Source organism: Protopterus annectens, chromosome 4.part1, assembly GCF_019279795.1.
Source record: "Protopterus annectens isolate FY-2018-M chromosome 4.part1, PAN1.0, whole genome shotgun sequence".
Classification (NCBI taxonomy): Eukaryota; Metazoa; Chordata; order Ceratodontiformes; family Protopteridae; genus Protopterus; species Protopterus annectens.
The window spans coordinates 1,602,201-1,623,764 of record NC_056734.1 but is presented as its reverse complement, the minus strand read 5'-3'; the positions used below and the strand labels follow the sequence as shown (position 1 = coordinate 1,623,764).

The 21,564-nt window shown below is 37.9% G+C and overlaps 1 protein-coding gene across 1 annotated transcript in view; it reads left to right on the top strand.

The window, feature by feature from the left end:
• The window catches only part of PPM1L (protein phosphatase, Mg2+/Mn2+ dependent 1L), a 1,339,716-nt gene that overhangs the window by 839,828 nt on the left and 478,324 nt on the right, over positions 1-21,564 (top strand). Inside the window, exon 2 of the mRNA XM_044069977.1 lies at positions 8,940-9,114. Within this exon, the coding sequence (XP_043925912.1) occupies positions 8,940-9,114 (175 nt within the window). The remainder of the gene's footprint in view (positions 1-8,939; positions 9,115-21,564) is intronic.

Below are 21,564 nucleotides of genomic sequence, written 5' to 3'. Positions count from 1 at the left end.
TAACCACTTCTAAAACAAAAAAATAAAATTCTGCATCCAAACATTTTATTTTATGTCTAAACAGAGCATTATTGGAACAACCAGTTCTAATGTCATAATTATGCTCATATATCCGATTTTTCAGTTTGCGTTTGGATTTCCCCACATAAAAAGCTTGGCATTTTTTACAAATGCTCAAATAAATAATTCCACTTGTGTGGCAATTTGCATATTCAGTACTCCTAACCAATATGTCCCTACTCTGTATATGGACTGCATCACGAGCATAAATAAACGGGCATTGTGGGCAACTTCCACATTTGAATGTTCCTATTCTGCTCTTTTTTCTAATTTGGCCCCTCCCCTTAGTTTCAAAATAATTTTTAAGGTTCTTGCCCTTCCTATAAGTACATTTCAATGGGTGTTCAAAAAGGCAATTCAGATCCGACAGCTCACCAAATTTCTGCCATTCAGCTTTTATTAGGTTGGAAATAAATTTTGCTTCACCATTATAATCCAAAACCAGGTTACTTGCACCATCAAACTCATCTACCTGACTCAATACTTTCATTGGTTCATCCATCCCTAAAATTGGGTAATATTTATTTTCTCTACCATACACCACCTCTTTTTCTACTTCTAATACTAGGGCATCAGGGTAGCCTCTCTCTAGAAACATAATGTGTAACTTCTCACATTCTTCATAAAAATCTTCATTCCTAGAGCACATTCTGCTAGCCCTCACATACTGCCCTTTTATTATTCCTTTTTTATGGTGTTGTGGGTGTGCACTAGAATAGGCCAGGTAAGAATTAGAGTAGTTATCTTTCCTATAGACCTTCGAGAAAAACTTTCCATTCTCCTTCCCTACATCAACAGCCTGTTAAAAGTTTGTTTGCATCATTTTTTCACTATTCGATATTATGGTTATACCAAGGAATTTTATTTGATTGTTATTCCAATTGAAGTTGAAATATTTTTGTATGATTATTTTAATTTTTTATTAATTAATAATGTACTTGTTTTATTATGATTAAATCTTAAGTTCGATTTTTCTTCAAATTGACTCATAAAACTAATTATATGTTCCAGTGAAAATGTTCTGTATTTCCTGTTGTTAGTAGAATATCATCAGCAATGAAATTAATCTTTAGTTCAAAATCTTCTTTTATTTTGATACCATTAATGTTCTTATTAAATTTAATACTATTAACAAAGGGTTCTATAGCTTATGAAAAACTTAAAGGTGATAATGGACAGATTTTAGTGCCTTTTTGAAATTTAAAGGAATAAAAAAGAAAATAACCTACTTTAACATAAGCATGAGAGTTATTGTATAACTTAGAAAATAATGCAATTAGCTCAGAAGAGAAATTATACACGTAAGTGTTTTAAATGGATGCAAACAATTAACTGAGTGAAAGGACTTATCTAAATCAAGACTAATGGCAGAACGTTTTTTTTTTATTTGAATAGTTTATTAAAGTATGTATTCCTATTATATTATCCTGTACTTGTCTTTTAAAATAAACCCAGTTTGATCATTGTTAATTAGTTTAGGTATAAGTAGATTCATTTTGTTAGCTAAAATGGACATGAACATCTTATAGTTCACATTTAAAAGTGAAATGGGTCTGTATGATGGACACTTTGTAGGATCCTTATCTTATTTTAGAAAGGTGATATAAGGGAATATTTCCATGATGGGGGGACTTCAGCAGTTGTTTGTTTTTATTGCTCTATAGACCTTATCTAATATTTTAATTGCATCATCTGGTAGTATTTTATATAGTTCAGGTATAAGACCATATAACCCCAGTGCTTTATTATTCTTTATTTTTTTATTTGATCTTTTATTTCTGTTAAAGTGAATGGTCTATCAAGTTTTTTATTTGTTCACTTGTTATTTTACTATTTATATTTTCCCTTGCAAAAGTTTCAACTGTATCATCATTATCTAGCTTATTTGTATTATTAGTTATATTTTTATAAAATATTTTAAAGCCCTCATGTGAAAAATGTCAGCACTTCTTCCCTTTTCCTTTCAAATAAAAAACTGTACATCATGTTTTTCACTTTTAATCCATGTTTCATATATTTTGCATTCTAGTTATATATATTCATCACTCCCTTATTCTAAAAAATCTTCATAATCATTTATCAAAGTAATATAGTTTGTTTTGTCCTTCTTGTTTTTTGCTTACTTCCATCTGTACTTTTCTTGAATTTCTCTTAAAACGTTGCCCACCAATGTGCTCTTAAACTATAAAAAAGAACTCACTGATTCATGATCATCCCATGATACCATTTTTTCTCTTTTTTTTATAACTCACTTGTATTTATTTTTATTATCAGCACCTTAATACTTTTCCCTTTCTCAATAATTTCATCATTAACTTCTATGAATGCCCTCACAGTCACATGATCTGTAAAAATGGTTTTCTTTCCCTGTTATATATCTTTCAAGTCTTATATCAAAAAGTAATCAATTTCTATTTTCAAACTTTCTCTTATATGTGTGAGTGTGTGTGTGTGTGTGTGTGTGTGTGTGTGTGTGTGTGTGTGTGCATGTGCGTGTGCATGTGTGTGTGTGTGTGTGTGTGTGTGTGTGTGTGTGTGTGTGTGTGTGTGTGTGTGTGTGTGTGTTCATAGGTTCATAGGTGTGTACTAGGCTAATGGTCCTGCGGCCTTTGCAAGCCTAGCCCATAGAAGTGCCCTGGCATTGTGCTGCCTGACTTTAGTTCCCAGTGCCTCTATCAAGTAGTGACACTGGAGTGATCCCCAGGGTGAACTTTCTATTTCCCATACACTCATCAAGATTTCTTTTGAAGAGGGCTAGTAAGGTGCTCTGCTTGACATGTGTGGGAAGCCTATTCCAGAGCATGTGCAGTCTCTGGGTTATGAACCTGTCCCTCCAGCATGTGCTGTTAGTTGTGGTAATGAGGTTGTGGTCTCTGGAGCATGTGGTGCGGAGGTATTGGGATTTCTTTAGATGTAGCATTTCTAACAGAGCTGGGTCAGACATGGCTTTGTAAGTCAAGCAGAGATCGCCTGTTAGTAGACAATATGACACAGAAAATAGCTGAAGTTTTTTTGAGTCTATCCATGTAGGACATGTGTTTAAGGCCCAGGATCCTCTTCATGAGGTACTTTTGTGGGCTCTCCAGCTGTTGCAGGTGTCTGGTGAGGTACATGCCAAATGGGGCAGTATACTATATGAATGGTCTAATGAGGGAAGAGAAGAGAGAAATGATGACCTCTTTCCTCCTGGATGCAAAACCCTTGATAATGAGATGTGCAACATAGAAGGACTTTCTGACCACAGTGACAATGTGTTGGTTGAAGGAGAGGTTGCTGTCAACCTGTGTCTCCAGATCTCTTATAATACCTTCAGTGGGCTCCCATTGATGTGATAATTAGTGGGAACTGAGTTTTTCCCAAAGGGGATGACGACGCATTTTTTGGCATTAAGCTTAAGGCCATGGTTTCAACACCAGTCATTGGTCTCAGTGAGGCCTTTCTATAGGATGTCTGCATCAATTGGGGAGTTAATAATGGCTCCCAGCTTGCAGTCATCTGCAAATTTGGTCAGCCAGAGTCCATCCGTGTTGGCCTGGACTTTTGAAAAGTCGATGCCAAACAGGAGAAGACCCAGGACCGTTCCCTGTAGGACTCCACTCGTGACTGGTCAGCAGTCTGACTTGGAGTCCGCTACTTTCACAATGTGTGTTCTATCTGTGAGCCAGTTTGTTACTCACATAATGATATAGGGGTTGATGCCTAGTTTGGTGAGTTTATCAGTAATTCCTGAGTGAGGAATAGTATCAAAGGCCTTGGCCAGTTCGAGGTAGGCAGTATGAACTGCCTTACCTTCATCCACCACTCTGGTGACTGACTCAAAGAAGTCAACCAGGTTGAGCAGGCATTATCTACCTTTCACAAAACCAAATTGCATGGAATCTAGAGTTTGGAGATTCCCTATATCGTTGTTAATTGGGTCCATGATGATGCACTCCATAGCCTTACATATCAGACTTGTCAGGCTAATGGGGTGATAATTTCCAGGGTCTGTAGTCGCTCCTCCATTATGGAGAGGGATGACTGTAGCAGTGCACCATTTGGTAGGGACAAAGCATGAGGTGAGGCTGTGAGATGACAGAGCACACAGATGTGGTGCCATTTCACTTTGTAATTCATGTAGAATACAGCCAGGGATATTGTCAGGTCCCATGGAAGCTGTATTCTTGGCCTTAGATAATGCAGCTTTAACCTGTGCTGCAGTTATGCAGGGTGCCTGGCATCCTTCCAGTATTGATATTGGTCCTTTGGTGGGAGAGAGGGGTAAAGTTGGCACTGAATCTGTCGGCCAGTATGTTGGCAATATCAGTATAGGAGGTACCATTGTGCAGTAACTCAGAGCAAATCTGGGTAGTGTCATTGAGATTCTTGATATAGCTAAAAAAGGCTTTGTGGTTGTTTTTAGTGTCTGACACAATTCTTTGGCTTTGGAGATTTTGATGAGGGATCTCAACTTTTTGTTGAGGCTAATAAGGGAATTTTTCCAGTCTTGGGAGTTCACCTTTTTCTGCAACAGTTTCTTCCTTCTGTTGTAAAGTTTATTAATGGCAGGGGACCACCAGACTGGCTTCCTTTTTTTTGGAGGAGAGCATGATAGTTCTGTTGGGTATATCTAGTTCCATGCATTTATGTACATGTTCGTTCAGTACATTGGTGTATAATTTGTCAGTCATGCATCTGTTTTCCATTGGCATGGGTGCCGTGAAGTTAGCCATCTCTGTTTTTAGGAGTCCAAAGTCAGCTTTAGAGAAGTTTTTCATGGTGGATACCTTTGCAGGGGTGTGTGGGTGAGATGTGGATTTTATGATGATTAGTTTGTGGTCGGATCTTAACAAGGAAGAATTAGCAGAGCAATGGTTGCCCATGTTAGTAATAACCAGGTCAAGGATGTTGCTTCCTCTAGTGGGGGCAAGAATGAGCTGGCCCAGGGCATTGGAACTGATGAATTCCAGGAAGCATTGGGCCAGTGCACTGGTGCTTGAGTAGTTTTCTCAGGTGATGGAGTGGTAGTTGAAGTTGCCTAGTATGAGAGTGTTGGGTTGGACCTTGATAGATTCCAGGGTGCTTAGGTACGTGGAGTGAGGGTCTAGGGACATGGTTGGGGACCTATAGCAGGCTATGACCTGGATCGCAGTCTTACCCTATGTTATTTGTACCTGAAGTATCTCAGATGCATTATGCCGGGCTACTAGTCTGGAGATGTGCATATCCTTTATGAATATGGAGACACCACTGTCTTTGGAGCTTCAGTCCATGTTTCGGGGCAGAAAGGTGTGGAATTAGTTATAGCCTGGTAGCGCAGGGGTGTTTTCTGCCACTTTAAACCAGGTCTCCATTACAGAACAAATGTCGATGTTCTCCATTTTGAGGAGTTCTTCAAGCGAGTGCATCTTGAGAGTTAGACTTCTAGCGTTGAGCAGGATGACCCTCAGATTGCATTTATTTATAGCTGTTATGGTTGTAATTTGGTCTTTGGAACTCCACCTAAAAAAAGCATTATAGGGGTGTGTGTGTGTGTGTGTGTGTGTGTGTGTGTGTGTGTGTGTGTGTGTGTGTGTGTGTGTGTATATATATATATATATATATATATATATATATATATATATGTGTGTGCGTGTGTGTGTGTGTGTGTACATAAGTTTTCTTTCCCTACATTTAATCTTCCATTACTTCATGACTTATCTACATTCCTTTATATCTTGCATTATGTTTCACCACCACAACTACTCAATTCAGATTCACCATGACATATTTTTTCATCTCTTCAAATAACGTTTTCCCCACCATGGTGCATGCATACACTTTTACTATTCTCAAAGGCATTGTCTTAACTCTTGCATCATAAATTGACATTCTCTTCATTACCCTACTGGCTAAATCATTCACTTTTACTTCTTTATCTTTCTCACCAGTGTAGCAGTTCCACAACTAGTATCATACCCAAAGCTCCACATAATCTGTTCACCCCATCTGTTACACAGATGCTACCTCTTACCCCTGTCTAGAAAGCTAATGTCCAAAAGACGTATTAAATCAACCTCTATCTTTTTACAACACTCTTGCATAGCTAGCCTTCTTATATAATTTGTACTGTTCACATGAACCACTAAAATATTTACATTATTAACCTTTTCCCATTTTTGCATCCTTGCAACATTTTTCAGTTTTCTTTTTTATGTATCTATCATTTAGAGAAGTTTATTCTTGTCTTCCAGATCCTTTTTCTAACCCTCACCCTTTCCTGCATCAGATTCCAACAGACCAAATCTAGTTTCTGTCCTTCTTATGGTGTTATATTACATGCTTAACCCCCCACATCTGTCACAGGTGCCATTTTGTCATAATTATTTTTGTTCACCCATGCGCTGATAAGGCTCATTGGTCATGGATTGTATGGGCCAGAGGGTTTTTGCCCAGACTGATAAATCCTGGTTCTTGCCCTCCTACAGGAATAGAAGCACCACTTGGGTTCAGGAAGCCACTGGGCTGATCCTATGTACCTAATTAAAGGAAAAAATACATATATTTTCTATTGGCAGTTCCCATTTTTGAGGCACACTAATATCCTCCTGGCTGCAACAAACTAGGAAGTACTGTTAGTGGGTTAAGATGCCCTTTACTTATGAAATCAGGCATTCTGGTATGTCTAACTTGTTTGATACCCTGTCAAGTAGTATTGCTTTCATTCAATTAAATTGCTCTCCGTCTAGAGTCATATACCAGTTGTCTATATAGGCATGCATCCATAGATCTAGTACATGTAAATTCACCACAGAAACAAACAGCTGGCAAGGAGAATGCAAAACCAAGAAAGCTGTTAAATTAAACATAATTGTGAGTGATTAGGCAGATTAAATTTAGTAGATATTTGACAATACAATAAGAAAGCGCCTACAGGAAGAAAGAAAGGATACTAACAGACAGTGAGTACTAATGCTACTGTACTGTAAGAATAAGTAATGTACTGGTACAGTATGTGATAGTAATCACAGTTGCCCATTCCTTTTCATTCTTGTTTTTTCTTTGTACATGGTGTCTCCAAAAGTATGGGCTGATTTTGAGAATCTGAGACACTCTACAGTTACAACAGTCATTTAATTATTTTATGATTATATACTTTTGTCATAGGATCTAATGGCTTATACCACCTTATATATATATCTTCTTGTTATGTCTGGATCTGCATGTTAACACTATGTATGAATGTTAATTTGCTATTGTAACCAGTTTCAATTTTGCCGTTATAATAATTGTTAGATGCATTCTATGTCTATCACAGCTCAGTATTTGTTTCACAGTACCACCGTACAAGTGTCAAGCATTCGCTAAATCAGCACATCACTAAAAGCAGTAATGAGTGTCAGTCTGTAGAATTGAGTTCTCAGAGCCAGTTACCCAACGTACAAATAAATAAATAATCCTTGTCTGTGGACTGTTTGAGTGTTCATATTTTGTGAAAGCAGGAGCAATAGTGTTTTATGCCAAGTTTGACTTCTTGGTGTAGCTTGGTGTTGTTGTTGCTCCCCAGGGTTGGTTTTATGCAGTCTGTTGCAGTATTTTGCTGTTCCCTGTTTGTGTGCAATCTGCTTTAGGATTCCTGGAGTCCCTGCATTGTGTGGGCTTGTGGTTTGTCTATCCCAGGAATGCTTTCCTGAGATGAGATGTTTCACTTCTCTTCTTTTTTATTTTTTGAGTTGCTCTTTTGCTATTGTACCATTGTTGAGGCATGAATTTGCACATCACCTGGAGAAATTTGCTTTATCTGGGAACATTATGTCCCATTTACCACATTATTGTGTTCTCCAGGAAGTTTGGAACATTTTGGAATATTATGTCCTGATTAGTGCTTATCAGCAGTGTCTGGGAATTCTTTTGGAAGCTATTTATTGTTATACTAGCAAAACATCCTGTTTTATGTCATGAAGCTGGGACATTGTATTTACAACAGCAAACTATTTCTATTTCAGATGTTAGCTTGTTTAATGCATTTTAATGTTTTCAGTTTATTTATCTGTTTGTTTTTGTAATATTTTAGTATTTTACCCAGAATCCTTATATTGTAAATGCTCATGTACATTTTTGATATATGTTTTTCCTTGTATTAATATACTTTTTCACTTTGGACTATGTTTCAGTACACATTTTAGTAAATCTTAAGTTGATGTTAAAATATCTATTAAATGTTGAATGTACTCAACCAGCAGTTTAATCATATCAAAAGTGTGATATCCTTCTGATGCACAAATTATCATATGTATCCCTGTTTAAAGATAAATCAACATGCATTAGACAGTCATAAAGACACACTATGTTAAAGTAACTGGCTGACACTGTCACGATTGCTTACTTGCATAGCCGTGTAGATGAAAAACCTGGTACTTCATGCTCACTGTCTTCTGTTATCAGTCACTTCACTAGTTGCTAGCCTCTTGTTCAGTGAGTTTTGTAAGCATCAAGTATCAAGTAAATATTAACTCTCTTGTCAGAACAGCACTAGTGTAATGTACAAGCATCACATGCTTTTTTTTTAATTTATTCCTGACATCCAACTAAGAAAATAACCAGAAAAAAGAATAAAGCTTAATTGCATTATAAGGATTTTTGCTGTCATGTAAATAGGAAGGTATTCAATGTTTGTGAATAATTTTGTTTCATTGTAACACCTGCCTTGGAATAAATGTTTGAACATCAAAACACATAGAAGGCAAACAGAAGTCTAGCTTTAAATAAAGTGTATTAATGTTCTCTCAAGTTTTCATCATTATATTTTTCTACCACTTTTCCTTATCTCTCTTCAGATCATCAAAACATTTGAAAAAATACTTCATACAAAAAGAATTACTTGCATTTCACTGAGAATGTCTGTCCTTCTGTTTGTTTAGTCTGCTGCAGAATATGTCAAGACTCGTTTGGCTGAAGTCCTCAAGCATCATCTTCAAGAGTATGAAAAGGAAAAAGAGAATAGTATCCTGTCTCATCAAAGTATCCTGGAACAACAGATTCTAGCAATTGATAAGGAAATGCTGGAAAAATTTTCCTCAGCTTATGATGAAGCAGGTATGTAGATATTCTTATCCCATAGTAATTAGTGCCAGATGTTCTTTTAGAACTACACTCCATTGGAAATGTTTACTCAAATGTAATACCTTTTTTAAGTTTTCATAGAGTGATAAACTTTAAACTAGAGTACTCGATAATATAACATCACTGTCATTAAAAAGTTTAGTTCTAATCTTCATTTTAACTTATCAGTGCCCCAGTTGCCTTAAAAACATTATTTTTCATAGTCAGTATTTACATTAAATGCAAATGCTTGAGATGTTTGTTTGCCCTGAGTAGTAGAATCAGTAGCATTTATTGTACATTTAAATTATTTAATATCTGAACTAAGAAGTATAGCAGTTCAAAACAAGGAGAGAGGAAAGGTCTGGAAAGAGAGCATGACAAAAGAAAAATCAGTGTGCCTTTCCCATGTTTCCATAGAGAAATGACTGGGTTAAGGCCTTAGGCTTTATCCAGTAACAAGTTTATTACAAAGTATATAAATGAAAAAGAACACTGAATATTATAAGGCTTTTGTCTAATAAACAAGGTATCCTTAGCAGTTTTGTGTTTAGTTTGCATGTCACTAAAAGACAATCTGATAAAGAGAAATGGCTTGGAGAAAGTGTTTACTGAAAGCATTCAAGTATTTTCTCAGCTGTGAGTGCTATAAACATAAGACAAAATTAGATAGCACTTACTAAAAGCACAGGCTGTACCATGCATCTTAGCATGACTAACTTTTTTTTGGTTAACTAGCCTGTCTGCGTTGCTATCAACTTAGAACTTTTGTTCTTATTAGGAAGCAAAAACTTCAATATTTGAAGATATAGATAGTTTTGTCTGTTATTAAGTTAATGGGTTTTAGGTGGTATTGAGGGGTTGTTTTTATTGTTTTAGGGGATTTCAGTATATTTATTTATGTATTTATTTATTTATTTATGTATTTGCAATTGATTAACCAGGATGGTCCATTGGAACTAGAAGAACCCATTTTCAATGGAGTCCTGGGGAGAAAAGCTCCAAAAACAAAGCAATAATTACAAACAAAATTACAAACAAAGTTACAATAGAAGTTTTCTTTTTATTACAGTAAGTACAAAAGTACTAGTAAAATTGCATTTAAATATACAATCTCTAAAGAAAAAATGACAGTGAAAGTTTAGGTTATACTAATTACAGATAAACTATTTCATTTTAATATAAATAAAAAGTTCTGTAAGATGTGGCATAGGCCCAAATGGATATGACAAGAAACAACTGTATAAAAGACCAACCTGCCAAGCAATATATGCATGTAACATAAAAGTGAACTAGCATTTAACAAAAAAGCAGTTATACATAAAAGGTAGTAATAATAACTATATAAGAAAATGATGCTTTCTGTAATGTCTTTCAATCTGAATGGTCAATAAATACAAAAAAGAAAGAGTTGTGAACTTTAATAAAAATGTAGAGTGCAAATAACTGTTCTACAGGAGACACACCTAGAAAGAACTGAACATGTGAATTTGATAAAGAAAGGCTTTCAGGATGGGTATTCAGCGGAATATCTGGGCAGAGGAAAAGAGGAATACATATATTACTTGCAAGTGGAATTCCAGTAGTGATAGAAGAAGAAAAAAGACAATAATGGAAGATATGTAGTACAAAGGGGCTGCTGGCTAGGGAGGAGGATTGCACTGGCATACATTTATATTCCACCTAAAACGTCTATAATGGAGCTTAAGAAAATGCTGGGAGAAATAATCAGCTTTCAACAAGGAATATTACTTATAGGTGGGGATTGGATTGGGTTTGCAACAGTGAAGATATGTCTTGAGGGCTTAGAAGGGGAAATATAACAAAGGGAGGTAGATTTTTGAAGCAATTTATAAAAATGTTTGGCATGGAAGATGTGAATTCATTACTAGGAGTTTGTAATGAATTTACATATTGTTCTCCAAGATACAAAAACTGGGCTAGGCTAGATGGATTTTATATCTCACAGGAACATGTGCATTTAATTGAAGATCTTGAAACACACATAATAACTATTTCAGATCATGCACCGATAACTAAAATAAAAACACAAGGTAATGAAATAAAAATCAGACACTGACACTTTCCCATCTATCTGTTGAAAAGAGAGCAATTTAAGGAATGTTTTTTGGAAATAATTCAGGAGCTCTTAGAGAAGATAAAAATGTCTTCTGGAAATATAGCTAGGGAGTGGAATAAAATTAAAGTGGAGTTTAAAACTAGGGTGGAAATAAAGGAAATGGAGCTATGGTTAAGAAGTAACAAGAATTATTTAGATAGACTGACAAATGTTAAAGTATTGCAAAATAGGGGGAATCTCTCAGAACAAGAAAATAGTACAACTGCAGAATGTTAAACAGAAAATAAGGGATTACCTCGATAATATGCATGCGTTTACAAAGGTTGCCGTTATGCAACTGTTTTTTGATAATAATTCTAGAACACAAAAACCTTTAGCACAATAACTCAGGCAACAGAAAGTGGAAAAGGCTGTCAGCATGTATGTAATGCTTAACTGACAATGACTGGATAGATATATAATGTTTGCAACTATGATGGTTGTTTCAGTGGTGACTGTAATGCATAATTTTGCAACTAAAGTGGTGTCAGTGTTGTTTTGTTTTTCATTTATATAAATGTAAGATTGCCTATGTTATACGCCATAATTTAATAAAGATGTTTTTTGCTAAAAAGAAAGTATAGCATTTCAAATGCTGCGTTAATGAATATGCAAACTGCCTGTTTCTTAGATTGACATCAGAGTCAGAAGTGTCTGAACTGTGTATTTAAAACAGAACCTACAAATCCTGAAGTTTTTATTGAAGTAGAATGTAGCAGGAGATATTTTGTCGAGAAAGTAGGAAACCAAACTGTATATGCCACAACATTTCAAACATAAATCATTCCAGAGCATCACCACTCATACAAACCCAACCAGTTCAACCTTTGTCATGCCCACTGTTAGCTTGTTGAGTTCTAAATTAGATGAAGCATGGTTCTGTGCTAAGCTGGTATGCAGTACCTGTAAAGTCAGTCAGCAGATGAAATGCAATGAATGATTGCATGTACCATGTCATACATTCCCAGAATCATAACATTTCCTTCTGTAGAGTAAAGGCTTATGCTGGTATCTAGCACTGTTTGCACAAACAACTTTTCCTTCTAATGTCGAACAGGGAACATTTGTTACAAAACACAGATTTCAAGCATTAACAGCAGCACCTTTATAAATGTCAAATTACTTCATTATACAGTAATGACATCTGCAGTAACAGGCAAATCATTTTGTGATGCTCATTTCTCACCCCCTAAAGGGCCCATCTCTATAACAGAAAAATGCAAAGTTTCTGTAATCATGGCTGCACAGGTAAAAAACACAGTCTCCAAAGCCAAGAACACAGCATCCATGGGATCTGACAACATCCCAGGCTGCATTCTACACGAACTACAGAGCGAACTGGTACCCCACCTAAGTACCATGTTCAGTCATAGCCTCACCTCAGGCTTTGTGCCCACTGAATGGCACACAGCAACAGTTATCCCACTCCACAAAGGGGGAGCCATCACATACCACGGGAACTACCGCCCCATTTGCCTGGTCTTCAGGGCCATGGAACGAATCATCATGGAATTTATAAACAAAGACATTGGTAATCTCCAAACTCTGGACCCCACCCAGTTCGGGTTTGTAAAAGGCAGATCATGTCTCCTAAACCTGATAGACTTCTTTGAAGCAGTCACCAAAGCCGTAGGCAAGGGTAAGGTGGTTCACACAGCCTATCTAGTTCTTGCCAAGGCTTTCAACACCATCCCCCAGTCTGGAATTATAGATAAACTCACTAAACTAGGTATAAATCCCAATGTCACAAGATGGGTTGCCAACTGGCTCACTGACAGAACCCACACTGTGAAAGTAGCAGACTCCAAATCCGACTTCAGACCAGTGACAAGTGGAGTACCACAGGGTTCAGTACTGGGTCCTCTCCTGCTTGGTATCTACTTCGCTGAAGTACAGGCTAACATAGAAGGCCTCTGGCTAATGAAGTTCACAGATGACTACAAACCAGGAGCCATAATCAAAACTCCTCACTGAGACAGATGCCTGATGTCAAAGCCATGGCCTCAAGATCAGTGCCAAAAAGTGCATTGTCATCCCCTTTGGTAACAACTCTGTACCCATGAACTACCACATAGGCGGTAGTAAACTTAACACTGAAAGTGTGATAAGAGACCTTGGGACACAGATGGACAGTAGTCTCTCCTTTGATAATCACATCGCTACAGTAGTCAGGCAATCCTTCTACATGGCACACCTCATCACAAAAGGATTCTCATCCAGGAAAAAAGAGGTCATTGTTCCCCTCTACTCATCACTCATTAGAACCATTATACAGTACATCACCCCTTTTGGTATGTACCTCACAAGACATCTAAAACAACTGGAAAGACTGCAGAAATACCTCATAAAGAGGATTACCAGCCTCAAACAGATGCCCTATGCAGACCGTCTCAAAAATCTCCAGCTTTACTCCGTAGCATATCGCCTACTCAGAGACAATCTCTGCCTAACATACAAAGCTATGTCAAACTCAGAGCTGTTGGACATGCTCCACTTAAAGAAATCCCAATCCCTCTGAGCTACACGTTTTAGGGACCTAAACCTTGTCACCACAATAAACAGACATGCTGGATGGACAGATTCCTGTCCTAGATACTTCCCATACTCTGGAACAAACTACCTGTCTATATCAAACAAAGCTCCTCATTAGCACTCTTCAAGAAAAATCTTGATGATTTCAAGGGAAATAGGAAATTCACCCCGGAGATCACTTCTGAGGCTCTGCTTGACAGTGGCACAGGAAAATAATTTTCTTGGGTGGTGAAAGCCAGGGTACCTTCTTGGCTAGGCTTATATGGGCCCTAGAGCCAATAGCCTAGTACCTCCCTATGAACCTATGATGCGAGCACTTAGTTTCCTTAGAAAAATGGTCACTGATTGAATGTGTTCCTTTTGATCATATCAGGCTCAGTCTTTCTTTTTATTATCGTGTCACTCACCTTTACATGTGATCCATAGACCAGCTATGTAACATAATATTGCCTTGACAAAGGAAACTAGTTGTCCTACAAAAAAAGGCCTAATATTAATGTAATCAAGGGTATATCACTTCAGTAGTAAAAGAAGCTCAGTTAATGACTTTGTTGGTCCAAGTTAAGTGCCATGGGGAAAAAAAGTTAAAACAACTGAGAAACAAGCAACCAAAGAAGAAAGACAAAGAAAAGAAAGATAACCATTTCAAATTCCAATACTTCTTAGAGGGACTCCCAGAACATTAAAATAATGAATAACTGAAAATGCGTTATTACATACACTAAGTCTGAGATCACTGTTTCTAGGAATGATATTGAGAAACACTGTCATGTGGATATTTTATTACATTCCTTTCCCCCAAAAGTCCTGGGAGCCATTGACTGCATACAAATTGCTATTAAAGTCCAAGATGGTACAAATGGTCTACAGTACATCAACAGGAATGGTTTCCACAACTTTAACAGCCAGGTAGTCTGTAACTCTTAAGGTATTACTTATGATGTGTCTGTGTACCACCCCATATGTTCCCATGATTCTCACTTCTGCCACCTGGATGACATATACATGAATGACCTATACCAAATGTTCATGTAAAGAGATTTCCCATAGGGTAGTCTAATAGATAGTTACACACAAAAACCTGATAGCGATAGCTATATAAGCATGTGCTATGTAGCATATTGTATTTTGCAGACAATGCCAAATATGCCCTAGAGCCCTGGTGGAGGACCACAATCTACAACCTGCAGATTTTGCAGGAAATTACATATCAAAGTACACGCTGAAACATGTAATACACCAGATTAGATGTTCAGCCTACTGAAGGTTGTTTCTGTTGCTACCTATTTCAGCAAGAACACTGCATTGCAGTCCTGAATTTTACAGCAAGAGTTTTGTTATGTGTGCAGTACTGCACAACATGTCATTGCACAAACAGTTAGAGTGGCAAGTTGACATCATGGTATGACCTTCCATACAAGTTATTCCAGTAGTTGAAGGGCAGTATGAAGAGTCAAGTGAGGAAAACACTGCATCAACAACAGTACCTCATCTGAGGCAGAAAATGGTGAAATACCTTGCAGCACTCATAAAGAGGTGGTGACTGTTTCATAACTATGGCTGTGACACAGACAACACAGAACAAAATAATGCATGCATTACCACATCCATGCTATGCGGGACAATGCATGTACTTGCCATGTTGTGCATCACAGTTAACAATGCTCTAACAGGTTAGGGGGAAGGTAGGGCACAGATATCATCACTTGCACAGTTGGTTGGGGAATACACAGTGACAGGTGGCTGCATCACCATAGAAGGTGGTAAGGTCATGGGATGTGTAAATGGTAGTCATATACTCCAAGAGATTATGGGGAGTCAGAAATCATATCCTGCAGTGATGGCCTTAAGCTACCATGGTGGAACTATTTCTGACATCCACTGTTTTGACATTGTGGTGTTAGGGCTTAATGTGGTTTGTGGTAAGGAAGTTGCAGAACTATGGGATCATAAGCTTTCACCCTAAGGGGCACATCATACACTCAGTCCATTGAGTGCCACTATCCACAAAATAGACATCAACAATGAACAGGGGTGGCAGCCTCTGCCCCCATAGGCAAAAGGAAAGTATTAGAACTATGTGAATGCATATTTACAGCCTGAGGAGGCATTACAAGTGTTGTGTAGGAGTGCTGTCTGCCACAACCTTGTCTATGCCCTTTACTGAACAAGGCAAGCGGTATGACCACAAATAATTGTGTCTGTCTCCAACATTCACAGTAGTCTGCTGCTTCCTGAATTACAGTTTCTATATCTGGCTTTGGCCGTACATTAAATAAATGGGTTAGTCCATGGAGCTAATGGTTGTCAGGCAAAAAGGAGAAAAAAAGCATATTAAAAAACACTTGAACCAAGCTCTGTCCTATTCTTTTCTGCTATGGAACGCTGACTGTATTCTTTAGTGTTCACATTTTTTGAAAATTTAATTTAGCCTTATACAAATGTACAATGTAGGATTTAGCTGGGATTTGACAGGCTAAGGGCTGGGGGATGGTTCACTAAATTTTATTTGGTTCAGTCTACTTTACTGTTGCAGTACCATAATTTTGAAAGATTTTCCTATCTAAGAAATAAAAAACTTGCACACCAAATAAACATGTCAAGAAATGTACAAATAATTATGTCCAATAAAGTCACTAAGCACACCAGGAAATACATAATAATAATAATAATAATAATAATAATTAAAAGCAGCAAACAAGCTATGGGGTAGTCTTTCATTTCATTAATTGAGCCTTTCTAATCTTCTGTGCAAGTGCAGTACAAGATAGCCATACTCAGAAGTTGAAACCAATGTTTCAAACTTTACAAAGCACTGTAATGTATATTCCCTAAGATTTAGAGAAATTATCAGTGCCAGTGCCAATTGGCTTATGACGGTTTGTCAGCACAATGTCGATAATGTCTGATTCAGAAACACAGGACAGACAAACTGAGAAATGCAGCATTAGTGAATAATTACTATGCATTTGAATCATCCACTGCACTGCCAAACATGATAATGCTAGTTCCTCTCTGCCCGGCCACAGATCACAGTTGCACAGGTATGTTCCAGCATGCACATACACACACACACACACACACACACACACACACACACACACACACACACACACACACACACACACACACACACACATACATATCCAGACACATACTTGTGTGCACGCACACACATGTGCTCACCACCACACACATATATACTCCCAGATACCTGTATGCATACATACACATATTCACACATGCACATGCATCCAGGTAGCTGCACAGAGAATTACTCACTCACCTGCGTGCATTCATGCTTCCTCATGCACGCATGCAGAGACTGCTTTGGTACACTTCAGTATCCTCACACACACACACACACACACACACACACACACACACACACACACACACGCACACACGCACACACACACACACACACACACACACACACGCACACACACACACACACACACACACACACACACACACACACACACACACACGCACACAGACACACACGCATGCGTGCGCATACACACACACATACACACACAAAACACAGTTCCAATGCAAATGTATTCAGGTGCTGTTGCTATTTCTGGTGAAGGTAACATGACTAATTTGCAATAGCTGCTCCCCTGTACTACAGTATTTGATGTGGCTTCCCCATTGAGACTACTCTCTGCACTACAGGCGGTGCATGCTAGCAATGCAAAGGGAGAGCGGTCTGTCAGTCACTCAGACTTTCCACACTGCAGAAACATTCAGAATTTAGGCTTCATCAATTAAGTAAGTAAGCCTTTCTGAATCTTAGGATTTATGTGATGTAGCTTGATGTATTAATACAGTTCTGTAATCTGGTTTTCCTTTCAATAATCCTAATTTTTGTATGTATTCAAGCAGAAAAAAATCAGATACTGGCCTTCTGTTTTCTTCTCCTGTAACTGATTCCATCACTAAAGGAAGATTGCTGTTGAATATGGCTGGTTACAAACTGACTAAATTATGTGTTAATTTTATGCAAAGTAAAGTGAATGAAAAATGGCAAGCTAAATAATAATGCTATGTCTTCAGAAAACAGTTCTGTGTTTCAGAAGTTGGGTATGGATAGGAGAAGGCAGGCAGACAGACAGTGAGATCCAATGATTAAATGAATTTACAGCAGTGTCTATAATGGTTTAAGATTGCTGTTCTGCCGATATTCATGACAGTTTCATAATGCAAATGCCAAGAGAAAACACTAACCAGTGTCTACAAGATAATGTTGTATAAATCAGTTCTGAACATCTGAAGACATGCATAGATAACATCAGTCAAAAAGTGAAACAAACTTCAAAGGCCTAAAAGCACAAAATAAACTGTGGACTTTTGATTGCTTAACTGAGCATAATTGATAATTTCAATAGCCCTGAGATCAGAGAAAAACATGAATGAAGATACCACATTGAGGGTACAATGGTGCACATCTTATTTTTATAAAGATATTCTACCCTACCTATTCATGTGAAGTTTCAGACTGTTCTTCATGTTCCTTCATGTGCAATAGATTCTGTATAGCTCAGCAAGGCAAGAATTTTAGTAACCCTAACTCTTTGATTCATAGATTCCTAGATTGTCACTAGGCTAATGACCTTTGGGCCTTTCTAAGGCTAGCCATGTTTTCCCAAAAGAATAAAATGATGTCCTGCATCCAACTAGGACATTGAAGGCCAGGCGTTCCTAAGTTACCTCTGTCCATAATGGACATGGCTGCCAGGCCCGGTGTAAATTTTCTCTCCCTCATCCACTGGTCTAGGTTGCACTTAAATTGGAAGCCTGTTCCATAGGATGGGCTGTCTCTCCAGTATGTTCTGTTTAAATCACAGAGAAAATTCAGGTCCTTAGACCTTGTATTTCTGGTACTATTTGACTTATGAATGTGCAGGAGATTCTTACATTTGAGTTTTGCAGATGTGTGTTGGGCTAATATTCACTGATACAAGGTGGGGAACAAATGTCACAGAAGATATCAAGTAGGAGGATCTAAGGCAGGCAACGATTACCCCTAAGCAATCTATTGGAGACTGAGTAGAAGGAAAGGGCTTTAATGTACTCTGCATAAGGCAGGTTTGTTAAGCCTCATATTCTTTTTGTAAGGAATCTCCTAGATCTCTTTGTTTGTTGCATATGCCTGGTCAGATACATACCAAAAGGAGTATTGTACTCTATAACTGGTCTGATAAGGATGGAGAACAGTGGGATAATGACCTCCTTGGACGTAGATGCCATGCCCTTACTTATAAGTTGTGCAACATAAAAGGATTTCCCCACCACTGTGGCCAGATGGTGGTCGAAGTTAAAGCTACTGTCTAAGCATGTACCCTGATCCCTAACCTCTGGGTTGACTGTGTACCAAGGCCTGAATCTTAAACTTGGTTCAAGATAATCATTAGACTTTGTTTCCTGTCTTTTGTCTTTTTATGTATTTTCTAGTCTGGAAAATCTAGCATAGCTAGTGTGAATTGAAAAATTCTGGCTAACGGTACCTGAAGAGCTGTCTTTCTAATGTCCTAACTGGAGTGGACTACTTGGGAATATATTTCTCCCTTTTAAGAACTCCATGTCTGAAGGCAGTTAGGTATGGCTCTGTATTCCTTGTGGCAATGTTCTCTTCCCTCTCCACAATGATAAGGTACAAACGCTTGTGTTTGTTTGGTGTGGTTCTCTCCTGACAACCCACCACTGTTGTAGTGTTACTCTTGCTTGCTGTCTTCTATGACTTTTGTTCCCCACCTTGTATCAGTGGATATTAGTACAACACACATACTCTTTGGTCACACAGAGAACATTTACCCCAAGACATGGATGTGTACTTAGAGTGGTGGTTTCCCCATTGTCTGCAAAATCTGCTGTAATGGCTTAAGCTACCTTCCATGGGTCCCCTTATACCCATGTGTGCCCCTTTCTTGTGTAGTTATGACCTGCTAGCAAGAGGTCACGTTTCTCTTCATCTCAGTGTCATTGTGCCGATCTGCCAACCAGATTCTCATGTATTCAGGCACAGTACAGCTTGCTTGCTCCCTCAATAAAAGGAACACGAGGTTTTCAAATTAGTATTTTACATCTGTTCAGCAAGATGCAAAAATAAGGACTTATTTCTGTAATATAATCATTCACTACTGTCTGCCCTTCTGTGCTCTGTGAAATTCTTTCTATATGCTTCAGGAGTCAGTTTAACACATTGAAATAGACATTGATTAACTTTATCATAATTCAAACAATCAAGCTCTTTTAAATTTGAGACAATATGCTTTATTTACCTGTAAAGAGAGGAGTAAAACAACTTAGGCACTTCTCCTGGTCAATCTGTTAATGATTACACACCCTTTGAAATAGAGAAAATGTCAAAGTTACTTCCCTGTTTCATGTGCTGAAATGATTTGGCATTGGCCTTGGCAATTAGGGTTTAGCTTTCCCTCTCTTAATACTCACATGTGTCTGGCAAAGGACAAACATTATTCTTTCATATCGGTGCTGCTTTCTCATTCTTCTGCTTGCTTTCACTTTCCTTGCATCTCCAGCTACTTCATTTTTTTCAGCTGTCTCATGCTCCTGACGTTTCATCTCCATTGCCAGGCTGCGTGAATCACGAGATCATGGGGACCATAAGATGCCTTTTCCTATACTCTTTTAGCAGAAACATAGCTAACTGCTTTACCACCCTGTGCAGTGTCCTGAACTGGTATCCCTCCAACTCTTTTTTTAAATGAGCAGTGAAAAAAAAACACAAAATGTCTCAAAACTGTGTCAAGCTGTTTAATGTCAAATGCATCTTACCACATCAATTTACCAAACAGAGAATGCGTCAGTACATCAGCCATAACCACAGATCCATCCATCCTCAACCCCTTTTTCCCATTTTGCACATGCAGTCGGGGTGTCACTTCAACAATGACAATCATCTCAAGCTAAGGTTTACACCGCTGGGTGGCTAGTCCTGCTGCTGCAGTTTATCTGTATCACTTACTCACACACACACACACACACACACACCTACAGCTAATTTAGAGTATCCAATCCACCTACTGCATGTCTTTGGAGTGTGGGAGGAAACCGGAGGAAACCCACATGACTGCAGGGAGGACATGCTGACTCCACACAGAAGGCACCCCAGCTGATAATCGAAGTAGAGAACTTCTTGCTGTGAGGCAAGAACACTAGCCGCGGCCACCACAAATAACCACAAATACAATATCGGTATTCAGACAAATAATTTACTTTTAAAATACTGAGTTAATTAATATAGTTAACAGGTAAATACACAAAGAAATATTGAATTATACACATAAACTAATTCCATTTATCAAATACATTTAAGTAAGAAAAACATCTAGGTCCAGCTATTCTTATTCCTGCCTATAACTCCAATAGCTGATTTTCCAGGTAGAGACGTAATTGCAGCGAACTCACAACTCACAAGCATTCCTCTCAACTTCATTACTCAAGAATTCAGGACAAAACTGATAATAATGAGGGGGTGGAACAAAGGCCCCAAATCAGTCAATGCAGCAACATGTTATGCATTTATGTGCATTTTAAACAATAAGTGCAAAACTCAAATGGTTAAAATTATTAACAGAACATAACAAATTTTACTAGGGGCAAAGCAAAAATATGAGGAAAAACCATGACTGTTCTGCAAAATCATGACCAGCATAGAGGTGTGATAATAAGGTGCCGTCAGCATTCCATTCCATCTGTTAGTATCGTCTCATCCTTTCTCTTTCCCACCTACTTAATTTGCATCTTTTTGTCGTACAGAAGCA